At 38.9% G+C, this 15,696-nt stretch overlaps 4 protein-coding genes across 6 annotated transcripts in view; 3 read left to right on the top strand and 1 right to left on the bottom strand.

Moving 5' to 3' along the window:
* The window catches only part of LOC128873927 (alpha-mannosidase 2), a 136,822-nt gene extending 129,856 nt beyond the window's left edge, over positions 1 to 6,966 (top strand). For all 3 annotated transcript variants that reach the window (XM_054117970.1, XM_054117988.1, XM_054117979.1), the window contains one exon: positions 275 to 6,966. In XM_054117970.1, the coding sequence (XP_053973945.1) occupies positions 275 to 2,417 (2,143 nt within the window). In that variant the 3' untranslated portion in view covers positions 2,418 to 6,966. The remainder of the gene's footprint in view (positions 1 to 274) is intronic.
* Positions 6,967 to 9,154: 2,188 nt separating this feature from the next.
* Positions 9,155 to 10,861, top strand: LOC128884997 (gem-associated protein 2). Its single transcript, XM_054138732.1, has 5 exons — positions 9,155 to 9,405; positions 9,468 to 9,552; positions 9,896 to 10,054; positions 10,129 to 10,416; positions 10,701 to 10,861. The coding sequence occupies exons 1-5, from the start codon at positions 9,299 to 9,301 to the stop codon at positions 10,791 to 10,793; spliced, it is 732 nt and encodes a 243-aa protein (XP_053994707.1). The 5' UTR covers positions 9,155 to 9,298; the 3' UTR covers positions 10,794 to 10,861.
* Positions 10,484 to 12,155, bottom strand: LOC128885006 (ubiquitin-like protein 4A-A). The gene is made up of 3 exons (XM_054138743.1): positions 11,729 to 12,155; positions 11,385 to 11,490; positions 10,484 to 11,300 (listed from the first exon to the last, which is right to left on the bottom strand). Exons 1-3 carry the CDS (start codon positions 11,774 to 11,776, stop codon positions 11,002 to 11,004), a joined length of 453 nt encoding a protein of 150 aa, XP_053994718.1. The 5' UTR covers positions 11,777 to 12,155; the 3' UTR covers positions 10,484 to 11,001.
* A 167-nt stretch (positions 12,156 to 12,322) lies between these two features.
* Positions 12,323 to 14,391, top strand: LOC128884979 (ribonuclease H2 subunit A). The gene is made up of 2 exons (XM_054138712.1): positions 12,323 to 12,481; positions 13,531 to 14,391. The coding sequence occupies exons 1-2, from the start codon at positions 12,323 to 12,325 to the stop codon at positions 14,374 to 14,376; spliced, it is 1,005 nt and encodes a 334-aa protein (XP_053994687.1). The 3' UTR covers positions 14,377 to 14,391.
* The last annotated feature ends 1,305 nt before the right edge of the window (positions 14,392 to 15,696 follow it).

Raw genomic sequence — 15,696 nt, forward strand, 5'->3', positions numbered from 1 at the left:
CGGTGTTCTATTCTCTTAAACTCCAAAATTTATTATCGCAATTATAGGTACAGATTTCACTTTCGAAATAATTCCCATTATTTTATACATCTTTGACCCAGCGAAAAATTGTAGAACTTAATTGCCCAAAGAACTTTACAGTTTTGATGCGATTAATTCGTCGGTGCTTCTTGGGCCCGCGTCAGATAATGAAACAATCGATAACTTTCCCAAATGAAAAAATCTCTCTCGAATCGGCATTCTTCTAACACACCTGATCTTTTCCTTGCTTCAGGTACGACCACGCGGTCGAGTGGGACCAACAGTATACCAACTACAAAATCCTGATGGACTACATAAACAGTCGAAAGGACGAGTACAACGCTGAGATAGTGTTCGGCACGCCGAAGGACTACTTCCGTGAGATTAGAAAACGCGTGGAAAACTTCCCAACCCTGAAGGGTGACTTCTTCGTCTACTCGGATATCTTCAGCGAGGGCAGACCGGCTTACTGGAGCGGCTACTTTACCACGAGGCCGTATATGAAGATCCTGGACCGCGAACTCGAGGCGAATCTGCGATCCGCCGAAATTCTCTACACCATCGCGTTGAACGTCGCTAAACAGTCCGAGAAGGACTTCATGCTCTACGAGACGTACTTCGAGAAGCTCGTCAAGGCGAGACGGAACCTGGGCCTGTTTCAACACCACGACGCTATCACTGGCACCTCCAAATCCTTCGTCATGAAGGACTACGCGCTGAAGTTGTTCGAATCCATCTCAGACACGACTAGTTTGCAGAGCTTTGCCATTCAATCACTCGCTGGGACATCGGCCAGGCCAAATTCGGTGTACGTGTTGGCAGAATCCGATAGGGACAGCTACGAGAAGCTACCCAAGAAGATACCGATTGGAGTCAACGGCCAGGAGACGAAGAAGATCGTCCTGTTCAATCCTCTGGCTCAGCCAAGGCAGGAGGTGATCAGTCTAAAGGTTACCTCGTATAGGATCAGAGTTTTGGACCCACAGAAGAATCCCATTCCTTATCAAATCGCCCCAGTAATGAATGCCACGAGCATCACTCACGACGTGTACGTCCTGCTGTTCGCAGTGGAATTAAAACCCCTCGCCATCGTCACTTATCATATCCAACAGATCGACAAGGTGCCCATGGAGGCGATCTCGACAGTCTATTGCAGTAGATGCGGCAAGGACAACGTCTTCCCCATCAAGCCCATGCAAATGGGCGACGTACAGCTGGAGAATCAGCGAATGAAACTTTTGTTCGACGGTCAGACGGGCTTCCTGAAAAGGGTAACGAAGAAAGCGACTGGTAAGATCATGCAGTGCGCGATTCAGTTCGCGGCGTACACGTCCGCGCAGTTTCACAGCGGCGCGTACCTTTTTATGCCCGACCCGAACCTTCGAGACACCGATAAGGATGTCCTCGAGGCGTACACCCCTCATCAGAAGATCTACATCGTCAGTGGGATCCTCAGCTCGCGGTTGACCGTCGAATACGGGAAACTGCTGACGCATCACGTGGCCATTTATCACAAAGACGGTGGCCTAGGCGAGGCGATCTACATCAGAAACATAGTCGACTTCGAGACGCCACCGAAAAACCGCGAAACAGAGATGTTCATGCGTTTACAGACCGATATATTGAACGGTGACCCGCCAGAGTTCTATACGGACCTGAACGGTCATCAAATGATAAAGAGGACGAAGATAGAGAGGATAGGGATCGAAGGTAACTACTTCCCCATCACCACGATGGCTTACATCGAGGACACCAGTCACAGGCTGACGTTGCTGGTGAACCACTGCCAAGGAGCCGCGAGTTACCAGCCAGGCTGGCTCGAGGTGATGTTGGATAGGAGAACCCTGTACGACGATTCGCGAGGAATGGGCGAGGGTCTGCTAGACAATCGAAGAACCGTTATAAAACACTGGATGCTGCTGGAGGACATAATAGGCGAGAACGATAAATACTCGAAGCCTTCCCTGTTCGCCAACCATTTGAGCAACGCGCTCAACTACCCCGTGAACATCTTCGTAGTGGACGGAACGGATTCTGAAATTGCCATGGCGCCAGAGATCAGGCTGCTCAGCCAGAGCTTCCCGTGCGATGTTCATTTGCTTAACCTGAGGACCAATCACGACCAAAAGCTGCCAAACTTCCCCGTGAATAGCGCCCTGATGGTGCTTCACAGACAGGGCTACAGCTGCTCCGTGGGGGTGGACGTGGCCATGAAGCACTGTCCGCTCACGGACAAGATTACCCAGGGGACGTCCTTTTTCAAGCTCGCGAAACTGAACATCACCAAGACGTCCCTGACGGGCACCAAGACGAAGCATCGGCTGAAGGACGGTCTCCAGGAGGTCAGTCTACAGCCGATGGAACTGGAGACGTTCAACGTGAACTTCGTTCAATGATCTTAAGCCTTTTTCTCGGGGCGGTCGACGCCACCGGGAACTCTTCGGTCTCCTCGAACCTGACGCCCGTGAACCGAAAGCGCTTGTCCATCTTCTGGAAGCCACTGCCTATCCGCTTGCTTCGACGGACGCTACCTCTTCGTGTCCGCGTTCGATCTTTCGGAGTTTCGTGCCGGATCGCGAACGGAACACGCAGATTCGCGACACATGCCCAAGTTCCGTTTTCGTTACGTTACGAACACTGCATTGTTTTATCTCTTTTTCGACTGAACAAGCCTACCTCCAGGCTGGAGGAACGCCAGTGTAAATACTCGATTAAGCAAGATTAATCGGGATGAACGTCCGCGACCTGTCTGCAACCGTGTACATACGCCAATTTATTGTACTCTATATCTTTTCTTCTTTTAATTAAGTTTACCTTGACGAAGCACGTACGACGATGGCGAATCGGAGGGGAAGAGAGAGTCCGAAGGAGAAGAGAAATTATAATCCAAAACACGCTGCCCCCTAACTTAACGCGTACGTGTGCGCTGTCTCGTGACAGCGTTTAGAAAATCGGGGAAAGGACGGAGTAGAACATAATACGTTTCGTTTGCTCTTAAAGCCTCGTTTCCACCGTTACAACCGTGTAGGATGCATGAGTTTTAATTTTTGATTAACGAACCGATGACGAAACGAGAGTTCGGTGGAAATCAGATGTTAAGAGCTCGATGGAACAGACACAATCGAACGATCTAAGTGCATTACAGACTTCTAATCTGTGCAATAGTTAGGGATTCAGTTCGTGCGAGATGTGTGGGAACGGATAACAACGCAGAAACGTACAGAGTGTTTCGTTTAACTTAGTCGCGCGTGTTTCTTTTGGTGTGGATGTCGCGAGGAAATATTTGAGGAAGTCTCGATACCCGCAATTTTCGTAGTCAGAATTCAAGAATTTGTTAAGATTTAAATACGTGTCTTAATCTAAAACAAGGCACCATTTTACAGGACAAGCATTGAACGTAATGTATACATTTTTTGTTAGGATACATTAGGTTGGTGAATGTGAAATATCGTTTATATAAATGAAACTTGAATTACACCAAATATTTTGAAAAACATTGACTATTTAATCAAAATAATTCCACATAATTCTGTTCTTTTGTATATGCTTTAATCAAAGACTAAGCGCAATTTTACAGAACAGGTAGTGAATAATATATGTATACATTTTTTCGTTAGTATTATATATTAGGCTGACGTTTATACGAATGAAACCTTAACTATACAAAATATTTTTCAAACATTATACATAATCAAAACGAATAGTAAGGTGCAGAATTGGTCGTATAGGAAAAGCGGTCGACTGTCTGAACCGAGAATTGTGAGTTCGAATCTTCGTGCCTTAGTTTTCGTTTAGACTTCGACGTACCAGTCTTCGTCTAAGGTACAACGATACTTTTCATTCATTTCTAGAACTACCTCGACACGGGATAACACTTCTCATTTAAAAATCATGTTTAGACTTCGTCAAGTCATATTCCTTCGCGTGCTCAACGAAAAGGAAGCTCTTGAAGGTGGTCTAGCTAAACGAATCATTCTATCGACTATACATATATACATATATACATACATAAATATTGTTGCTAGCATCGTGTATACAAGATGACCGTGGCCTCCATGGTAATCCTGCATACACGGTGCTAACGATATATTATATATTGTACATATCAAGCCACGACTTTATCTTAGACCGTGTATTGTGATAGGGAGATATAATGTAAATGGTATACACCTATTTTCATATGTGAAACATTTTACTAAAGACTCTCTCTTCCTCCAGCAATGCGGGGGAAGGAAATTACCGGGAGGCTGGTGATTTTCAACGATCTTCCAATTCTAACGGGGACACGATTCAGTTGAACCGAGGCTGACTCCAGCCGGCTGGAAAGTACCTATTTTTTACTCTTGCTAAGCGTATCCGGCGGAAGAGGCGAACAAATTCGATCAGGCGTCTGCTGTACGTCAGACTCGTGTAAATATTAGATTAATTAGTGACGGGAAAGAGGGAGGAAGCGTCGTACGGTTTCCATGCGAGCTGAGCGTCTCGTTATCAGGACCAGTGAGGTCCTTGGGTAAACGTTCGTCATCCCCGAGGTACATATATTTTTTGGCCACCGAAGCGGACAGGATGTTATACGTTCGCGACTGTTTGTATTTCTGTTTGCTTCTTTTTCTGCTAAGATTTTACGCGATACCTTACTATAGGTTCGATCTTTTAACTTTATTCTATCTGCTGCGTTAACACTGTATTTATTGTTTACTAGTAGGAAAAACGTGCAGTGAATCACAAAAGTATTCATATTCATTACAAATATATGAAAGAATAGATGATTACGTTCGCGATAACGTTATATGCATACGCATATTATACGTGTACGTGCACATATGTGTACAATTGTGTATGGATTAATGATGGACAACTCAAGTTAGATAAAACAATGTGATGAAAGGACATAATATTTATAGTATATATTTATATATTATGTCTATATATTTGTATGTATATGTATAATAACATTATTCAATTATTATTATTTATCACTGTAATATAATATTATTATACATATATATTATATATTATTTTATATATGATATACACTTATATACACATATATATAAATTCGGACTGTATATTTACATTTTCCTCAGGAAATATATACGTTCGATACTTTATTGAACCGCCTATAGAAAGTTTCTATTAGAAACTGAAACTGCTCTTACTGCTAAAGTTTCATCGTCTCTTTGACCAAATTATTTATTAGATTGACGTCAATTGCTTCGTAAATTTCGCTACCCCTACTTTCTACTGTTTTCAAATTTTTTACATTGTTATATCCGCTTCGGGGTTTTCGTTATTAATGTTTTATATTTCTCTGACGTCTTATCGGTTTGTAATTTTTTCTCTGTAGTTTTATCGGTTAGAAGTAGCTACATGAAAGAGCACCGGTAGAAACGATCAGTCAAATGAAAGTATAGACACATTTCCATCGTTCGCAATCTATCGTACTTTTGAAGCGTACTCGAGTTTCAACTTGACCGGTATTTCCAAGCGCTGAAAGCGCTACGCCGGAAGAACGTTATCGTCAACTATTTCCCTGCGTGGAGTTTCCGTTCCCTTTCGTAAGGAGATCTCGATGACGGCGGGGGAAAAAGAACCACGGCTCGGTGCATTTGCAATTAAGCTCCGCTTATTAAGCTCCGCGTTTTTCGTTCTAGAGACTCGGTGGATTTAACGATGTGAGTGAACGTTCCTGATAAGTATTCGGAGATTACACTGCGAGCCATCCGAGACGAAAGCAGACTACAACACGTTGCAAACAACCCAGTTGCTGAAAGTTTCACTGAAAGCATAGCGTTGAATCTTCTTTTAGTTTCATTTTCAAGTTTTGCTTTTTATTTTGCTACCAAGTCAACTGCTAATAGAATAATCATTCTGTTATACTCAAAAAGCAGAATAATCCTAAAATGAAATTGTAAATATTGGTTTAGTTTCGCAAATTGATTTAATCGCTTTCTCTCTGGTCACATCTGCTAAACAGACGTAGAACTTTTCGAAATTATGATTTTTACCAAAATAACAGTGGTTTTACTGAAAGTCGTCATTTGTTGACTTTCAAATGAATCGTTTTTCCTTAATAAAATAGCAAGTTTTCATCGAAAAAAATTCCTTCGTTCATTCAATTTAAATCTTGACCTTTTTGTCCACTTAAGGCACGAAATAATTGTCAACTAAAAAAAGTCTCGATGGTGATTGTAAACCGTTTTATTCGGTTAACAAAGAGATGACCTGTCCCTTCGAGTGGCCAAAAATATGAGATACCGGTACCATCTTGAAATGTACGGTTCTTGATCACGCGAGGTTCGTAAGATTCGCAAAAGAAGCAACCGAGAACGCTGAAACGATCGCCGGAAATCTATGACTGTCCTTGTAACGATATTGTACCATACTATGTGTTTGTGCTGTCTCTAGAGAAGAAAGATCTATATTAAAGATGGTATATGTATACACGAGTACATACACACGGCTGTACGTGTGTGTTCGCGTATATAGAGATCTATTTGCAAACTCGCTGGAACGGTTCGCAACTGTTTTTGCAACCGGTCCAGCGGCCAAGTACAATTACACATTAATACACACAACACACGCCACACACTTCAGGATATTCCTTATGTTACGATGTAATATTATATTTATTGAATAAAGATAGTAACTGACGTATTTTAATTAAGCGTGCCGTGGTGTCTGGCATCCTCTTCCAATCAGCGAATGCGTTTAGTTTTAATAATAATTTTATGTATATTATCAGAAAGACAGATTCCCAGGTACGTAGAAACTACGAATTTCTTATTTACTACTCTGTTAAGTTTTATTCTTCCATCTCTATTGCAATAAATCTCTCTTTATATATCACGTTTGAAACCCAACAGACAAAATTTTACTTTGGATGGATATGTTTGATAAATCTATCTTTTCGCATATTAATGTTTCTGTAAGCAATGCATTATAAATACCAATGTTTATATGAATAATTAATGAAGAATTGAAAATAGATTCATCCTGAATAGCAATATAATTTTGTTATTTATTTTTATTTGAGTACATATAAATGTGAAAAACGGTATTTGGTAGATTTTGAGGCTTGACTGAGCCCTGAAACCAACAGAAATAAAGTTGTTTCTGATAGGTTCGTTCAATGGGTAAGAAGCAGGGACGTTAAAAGGCTGGCAGAAGAGAAAACTAATATACAAACGACAAGGCAGAGAGGCTCAGCGTATTGCTCGCCACTCGAAGAACTAACAGCGTATTTCCGTCGTTAATTAAGGACGTCAGGAGGAACATTCAGAGCCGTGAAAAGGCCGTGGGGTGGAAAAGAAGTCGACGTTACGAGTGTCAGCTCCACGGTCGCGTCTAACGAAGCTCGGATGGAAACTCCGTTAAAAAGGAAATCGAACCAATTGTAATTAAAAGTTGCATAACGAGAAAAAGCTGTCCTTCCGGCCTTCGGTTTCTCCCTTGCTTGTCGACGAGATCCTCTGAAGGAGAAAGTACATTTTCCTGGAGATCTGTGAAAAATGAAAATGTATAATATGCAAACATCGTTTGAAAAGTAAACTTAGCACAGAAACAATGGGAAAAGTTTTTCTACGAGTATTCTATTGATCTGGATTCCGACTGAGCTGGCTGTCTCTTGTGTTATGGTAACCTTTTTGACAAATTAATAAGTTTAATTCAATGTTGATCATTCATGTGTAATTATGATATTTTCATATACTAAGGACAACTTGAACTTAAGACTAGAAACATTTAAAATGAATTAGTGCCTTTTCTTGAATATTTGGTTACAACCAAATAATGATGAAACACTGTCTGTCTGTCGATCGAGAAAGAGGAATCAAATTTTCCAAGCGCCTAACCCATGGAGTGGATTGTTGTTGGGGCTTTAACAATGCTTTTTGTGTGCGAGACAACGGCTTATTTTCGCGTTGCTCGTGAAACTCGAACGTGATATCGGTACAAAGGGTTGGAAACTAGGCCAACCGCGGAACTGCTCCCAAATGAAGCGTATTCTTGTACCAAGACGAATAAAATTTTGCACTTTCTGTAGTCAGCTAACAAAATGAGCATTTTATAAGACATAAACCCGATCGATTATTAATTTTGCACAGAACTTAAACAAAATTATCTTCCGTGGGTGTTCCATAAATGTAATTCAGTTACCACGATAAATAATGTTTACGTAAACAATAAACGTTTTCAAACTTCATCGAAATCACTCTCAGACTAATGCTAAATGAATTTTAAAATAAATTATATAAAGGGTAAGAATCAGAGCAAGCAAATGAAAATACAAGGGTAAATAAAGAACGAAGAACGAAGGCAAATTCTAGCAATTTAAAGATAAACCCCAGGGGAATGAGCAGCACCATAATTTTTAATAATTATCCTTTATTATTCGTTGAATTCATATCAATCATATATTTCCATATACATATAAGAGCATATAGTCAAGTTAATGGAACTAATTTTTCACATATATTAACATTTTTTTTTTCTTTTTTCCTACATATTCATATAATTTTACATCGTAATTATCACAATTCTACTTGTGATTGTTGATTTTTGCACTAATGATATTAAATTTTTTAAATGAATAATAATACCGCCAAATTTGGCGCCATCTCTCAGCGAACCGTCCAAGTTTGTCGTGAAATAGTTGCCGCCTCACTTCGGTAGATGTCGCGACCGACATGAAATTATTTAAAACATAGTCTCTACTTTTCTCTCTATATAAATGTAATTTTACATCATAGTTATTATAGTTCAACATTTAATTGTTAATAAACCAATAATTGACTGATATTACATTTTTTAAATCAATAATAATACCGCCAAATTTGACGCCATCTCTCGGCTAACCGCTCAAGTTTTGTCGCGGAGTAGTTTCCGCCTCACTTTGCTAAATGTCGCGCAGACATGAAATTATTTAAAACATAAATTCTCTACTTTTCTCTGTATATAAATGTAATTTTACGTCATAATTACCATAATTCAGCATCTAATTATTGATTTGTGCACTAATAATTGACCAATATCAAGGGAGAGTGAAAACTTGTGAGAAACGCGCGGTATGGTCCCCCTCTAGTGGTGAGGACAGAAAGTGCTGCCACCCACTCAACTATACTACACAAGCCTAAGAATAAATAAATAAATACAAATGCTGTACTGACACGACTGAACTAGAGGTCATAATCAACCACACATAACTTATTAATAATGTGAAAGTAATGAAGATGAGTTATTAACTATATCAGCATAATACCAGCGCACAATAAACGAAATGACTAACTGGTTGAGAAAGCCTGCTTTCGTAGTTGGAGAAATCGATGACGATATTAACCTCTCTTTGCCATCAACTTCTGGAGAAGAATACTTGAAAAGAGTGATGTAAGTAAATATCTCGAAGCTTGTTGCGATCCGGCGAGTAATTCAATGTCATTCTGTTATAGAATAGAAGCGCAGCAATGCGCAGATATTGTAGTAGCTGACGTCGATCAGAAGTGTTTCAAAACACCAACAATTGATATTGAACCTGTAAGTTTGCAAATGTTATTTTAAATTTTTAGCTCGCATCAGTTATGAATTAAGGGGCATGCATTACATGCAGGGTTTTCCTCGAATGTTAGGCCAAACTTTACCAGCTCATTCTATCAATTGTATAAATTGTATTAACAAATTGTAATCAAAGTATTTAGGTCCTCGAATGCTTTCTCTACAAGTCACAACCAGAAATAAGTATATAATTCTACATGAAACTTGAAAGGAATTCAGAATTTAAATGGAAAGCATTTGTAGACGTACATTTTATGTACTTCACTGGTAAGATTTGGCCAAAAATTTTAGGAACATTCTATATAATAATGATGGAAACACCAAGTTATCAGGATGCATGGAGGCACCATCATGGCTTGGCTGTACACTTGATTGGCAGCATTGCCAAATGTCAGATTTTTCCAATGTCAGACTGTACATAAGCCAATTGAAGAATGAAATTCAGATGTCAAAGCGTGAATGGAGACCACCGCAATTAGATCTGGTAAATACTAAAATATTCTTTAATTTTCTGATTGACACACTATTGTTTTACTGTTAATTGTTTAATTTTTGCAGCCAAGTATAGATGAACAAGAAGATTGGATCAAATTTTGTTTGGGTCATTTCGAAGGGAAGACAAGGATTGTTCCTACATTAAATGTCATTTTCTGTTTAAATCAACCAATGGTAGAACAAATATTAGAGTATTTGGTGGAACATATCGAGATACAAAAAAAAATAGAATATGAATTGGGCCAATGGATATATGCATTACTGGTTGTTCTAGAAGTACCTTTAACTCCGAATGTGTGTTCCTGTTTACGTTCCTTGGCAAGGACATGCTCGATCATTCGAGCCCATTCGGTAATACACAATCTTATAAAATGGAAAATTCAATTTGTTATAATAGTAGAAAAAAGATAGACATATATAAATTTTTATTTTTTAACAAATCAATTTTATTGCATATTCATGTATTAAACTTGCCATCGACATAAATTGTAGAACAATTCAAGGAAATAGTTTAAAAGAAAGATAAATGGAATTACAATTCATATTAAAGGAAGATACAAAAATTGGTTGCTTTACTTTTCATAATGATTTCTTCAGTTACACATGTTAAGTTTATGTATTTCTTTTTCTTTTAGAAAACGTTGGAAGTACACGAAATTGGGGCATTGAATTTATTTATATGTCTAGTTGCAAGATACTTTCGACAACTAGACATGGCTGATCCTTAAAACTCTGTTTTCTAAAGTGCGATTATAATTGTACTTGTCTGTTTTAATAAAACCGATCTTTTGATAAATTTAGTTTCTTTTCACGCTCATACCCCTTACAATTATTTCAAATACGCTATTGGTTACAAGGTGTAATGAGGCAATGTTTTAATTAAATAAAAGTGTGTTACAATAATCAAATAAGCAGAATTAGAAAATCGAAGTATCCTTAAGCTAAATTTTCTTGGTCTTGAAGTAATGCTGTTGCTAATCGTTCTAAGTCATCGAAACTAAGGCTATTTACTTTATATTTCAGATCTTTGATCAATTCATTAACTATCAACTCTATCTCAGGCTCTGTGTAATAATGCCTCAGAACTCTAGACATCTCGTCTCGTAGAATATCCGTGCCTGATTTACGATGTGTTGCCTTTCCCTCTGTAGACCCTTCCTCAGCTTTCTTAACGACCAAAAGATTTAACTTGATCCCATCTTTGATTCCTGGATAAAAGCTTAAAGGGTTTTCATCTGAAACACATGTTTAACATTGGCACAAACCTGAAACATGTACTACTTTCTTGTTTAAACTAAAATTGGTCCACTAATCCATACCAGCTAATGTTTTCCCTGCGAGCAGAAGTTTCTGCTGAGGAACGTTTATGCCCAATAGGTCGCTAACTTTGTGCTTTAACTGTAGAACTGTATCCGAAGGCGTAATCTATCGAAAAAGTGAAATAACTATTCTATAACGATTCGAGATATCACGAAACATGTCAAATTTAATGTCAAAAATAAAAATAGAAAATTGACGAAAAAGTGTCAATCTCTGGAAAACTATACACGAACAACACTTCTAAAAAAACGTTGTTAACGACATAGTAACGAAATGAATTCGTTGTACGTTCTCTTATTTAATTGAAACGAAGAAAAAAGAGAATGAGATGCCTTGTACTCACGTCAACAACACATTCTTTCCCTTTAAGTTTCTTCACGATAACTTTCATGTTGCGCTGTACTCGATGGAGCGTTTGCGAATCGACACGAAAACGTGAAAATTCAAATTTTACGTAAGAACGGAACCTTAAACGATGCCGATAAGAACTCGAGCATTTTACTTAGAGGTTATGTTATATTTTGCGACATACGAATATCGGTACTAGCACGGCGTCATCAAGTATTTCCACCGAGGGACATACACGTACGCATGCACGCAGGTAGTCAGAAGAAACTAAGAAACCCTTGGATATACAATACAGAAGTTGATAATTAGATTTTGTTTATCGATTAAGATTCGATTACACCTCTTAACCTTTGGTCTATCGTTTAATCGCACGTACAGGGAACTATTTAAATAGCGAATTGATAGATTTTGTCGTCGTACCCGTTGCCATTCAAGAAACTGTGTTCAGTTCTGAGAAGAAAGCACCCATGCTGCTTCGATACGACCTATCGATGCGCGCGCCTTCATTTTTGGCGGTTCGTCCGAACGCTGACGTTTCTTTGGAGGTTAACTTTCATATATCTGGTGCACGGAAAAACAGACAAATATCATGGAAAAGAATAAGGATACAGTAGATAACGTTATCGAAATTAAATCAGAAGTGAATGCTAATAATATACAAGAAGATACTCGAATTACCTGCAGAGAGGACCTGATTCCGTACTTCGAAGCCTGGGATAACAACGTTAATAAAGTTCATTTATCGGAGGTATGTGAAAAAAAGTGAACGTTGTTTCGTTAATTTTGAAGTTCTACTGTCTTATTTGTTTACTGATTTCAATTGAAAGTCCAGAATAAATTTAAATTGAAAAAGCAAATTCATGATACATGACATTGACAGTAGAAATGTTATTGTTGTATTTTTAATTATTATTTCTGCCCTTTAAAATATCACATAAGTATCTTAACATTCTGAAATGCATGCTTGTGAATCAATCAATCTATTTCTTTTTCTCATCTGGGACAAATTCAGAGACATGTATGCTGAAAATAAATAATAGCCGTAAATGCCTAAAATATGTATCTGTTCTTTTAATTGTTATGGCTTGTTTGCACTTTGGAAGCCTGTGATAATTCAAGAAGTAATAACATACCTTGAAATGATGCATGATAGTTATTAATATATCATTAATTTATAAGAGCTTAAGTGATATAATTAAAATCTTATCAGAACAAATTATATGGATGCAAGACATTTTCAAGATTTATCTCCATGTGAGATTTATTAAAATCTGAAGTAACCCTAGCTAATCCAGGAATTATTAAGTATTTATTATCTTATATTCAAATATGATAAAAAGAAATAAAGTTATATGTGCGATATGTGGTTACCGAGTGTTAATAAAATGTTGAACGTGATATTCATTCGACCTTGTGTTAATGTAACTGTTGGACTATGATGTAACTCTTAATCATCCTGCAAGCAAACATACGAGGACATAAACTTCTAGGCATTTTGTAACATCTTTTGAACAGAGTAAAATGAAACTTTTGAGCTTTGGAAGGTATCGCAAAAAACAATTCATCATGGATGACAATGCAGAGATAACAGTTGTCTCCATGGAATGCACTCAATGTTTGTTTCATGGTATAGGAATAACAAAATAAACTGTGCTTACAAATAAAACGTCGTTTAATTGTAAGCCATTGATTCTCCCAGTAATACACTTCAATGGAAACCATTTTTTGAACGAATAAGTTACTGAACTTCGACGCTGTATCTTGGCGAAGTTTCGAACAATTTCAAATGCCTCGCAGGTACCGCAAATATGCAAAGACGAGCCGTGCCAGCTCGGCATCGATGAGGCTGGGCGTGGGCCAGTTTTGGGACCCATGGTTTATGGAGTTTCTTACGCTCCGTTGTCGCAGAAGCAACTTCTCGTAGACCTGGGCTGCGCAGATTCCAAGACCTTGACCGAGGAGAAAAGAGACGCGATTTTTGACAAAATTTGCAAACACAATGATACAATGGGTTGGGCCGTGGAAGTGATATCGCCTAACATTATCGCGAATAGCATGTATCGTCGCTGCAAAACATCCTTGAATGAGGTGTCAATGGTCTCCGCGATCGACTTAGCTAAACAAGTGATCGAGGCTGGCGCGTGGATCAAGGAGATCTATGTGGACACGGTAGGCCCGCCAGAAAAGTATCAAGCCAGGCTAGAGCAGATTTTTCCGGGTCTGAAGATAGTCGTTGCAAAGAAGGCTGATTCCACGTATCCTATTGTCAGTGCGGCCAGTATCTGCGCCAAAGTCTCCCGTGATCACGCAATATCATCTTGGCAATTCCTCGAAGGCTCGATCAAAGGGGGATACGCAAGTGGATATCCAAACGATCCAGAGACGAAGAAGTGGTTGTCGGAGAACGTGGACCCTGTATTCGGGTTCCCGCGTATTGTCAGATTCAGCTGGTCTACCGCCGAGAAGATCCTGAATTCGCAGGCCCTGTCAGTAGAGTGGGAAGAAGTGGAAGAAGAAGGAGAAACCGGAGAGCAAAAGATCTCCAACTTCTTCGCCAGATCGCCTGCCAGGTCTTGCCAGCCTCAGAAAAAGCGGCACGCGTTCTTTACCGAGAGATGTCTCTTCAGTACTTCTACTTTATGACCTTCCTAGTTTATAACTTATATTTTACGCATGGATAGTTTTGTAATGGTGATCGGAAGCGGTTCTTAGACGAAACTGAAATCACAAATGACACACACTTGGCGATGAGTACACTCGTTTGTCGTTCGTCGACGTAAAGGTCGCTTTATTATCAGAACGTTAAGTTAAAGATAAAAGTCGGTTCGATTTATGTACATATGTACAGCGTGCTCTTAAAGTTACACCATACACAAAAAGTGGCAGTACGTGACGATGCCTCTACACACTCTATGGTTCACCTGTAATTAACAATTAGGAATGTTATAGCGCGAAATTTTCTTTGGTAAACGCACGCTACACTCACCCACACACCCTCACGCGCGCACACACGATCACACACAGAGCTTGTAATAACTCTAGGATAACATATCTTTGCGGCTGAATAATAGCGACTAGATTGATAAAAGCTATGACGAAAGAGAACGTTTTTTCTCACCGGGCTGAATCTTCATTGTTTTTTCGCGATTGGACGATAGAAACACTCATGTACAATAAGATATAAATATGCTAGGCATTCACACTTTGCCGCATTCTTTGTCAAACACGCGTTGAAGTGATTATTACTCATTCGCACACATTCGTGACTCCCTTAATTATGTAAGACGAAGGAGAGGGAAAAAACGTATGTAGAGCGAAGGTTGCGCACTCTCGAATACCTGAAGATACTCCGTCGATCATAGATTTATAAATTTCGGCTGTTTTTTTAAACTCTGTCCACCGAACCGTATCAACGACTGAATAAAAAACTTTTAAACAACCATGATCAATCATTTCCTGCTGAGTCGTACCATAAATCTTTACGCATACTTGTTCTAATAATCTTCTCTGACAACTTTGAAATTATTTAAGGATATTGACTATTTATCTTGTGGGGCAGGCGCAGTGCCATTATTGATGCCAATATTCATATATCCGTTCAGATTAAAAGTATTTAGCTTCAATTTTAAAATTTGAAGAAATTCTTATTATTTTGTTTTAACTAGTCAATCTCCTCAACGCATTTACTCCGATACAAAGCATTTACGTCCCTTATAATTTTTGTTCCACGTTAGCCATACTTCATTGAGCTTCGTTACATTTTAAGAGGATATCTCCGTGATTTGTTGACCACTTTTATTGAAATTTACAGAGTGTAACTGGTAAGTGTACGTCTCCATTTTCCCTAGACTACCAGGTACAAAAGTCCAGTACTGGGCGTAACTGACTTATGCCGCCAAATATGAGAGTCCGCGATACAAGCCACCATCGTGGACGTGTTGAACCTCGGAAATCCAAGAAAAA

Source organism: Hylaeus volcanicus, chromosome 1 (genome assembly GCF_026283585.1).
Source record: "Hylaeus volcanicus isolate JK05 chromosome 1, UHH_iyHylVolc1.0_haploid, whole genome shotgun sequence".
NCBI classification, from domain to species: Eukaryota; Metazoa; Arthropoda; class Insecta; order Hymenoptera; family Colletidae; genus Hylaeus; species Hylaeus volcanicus.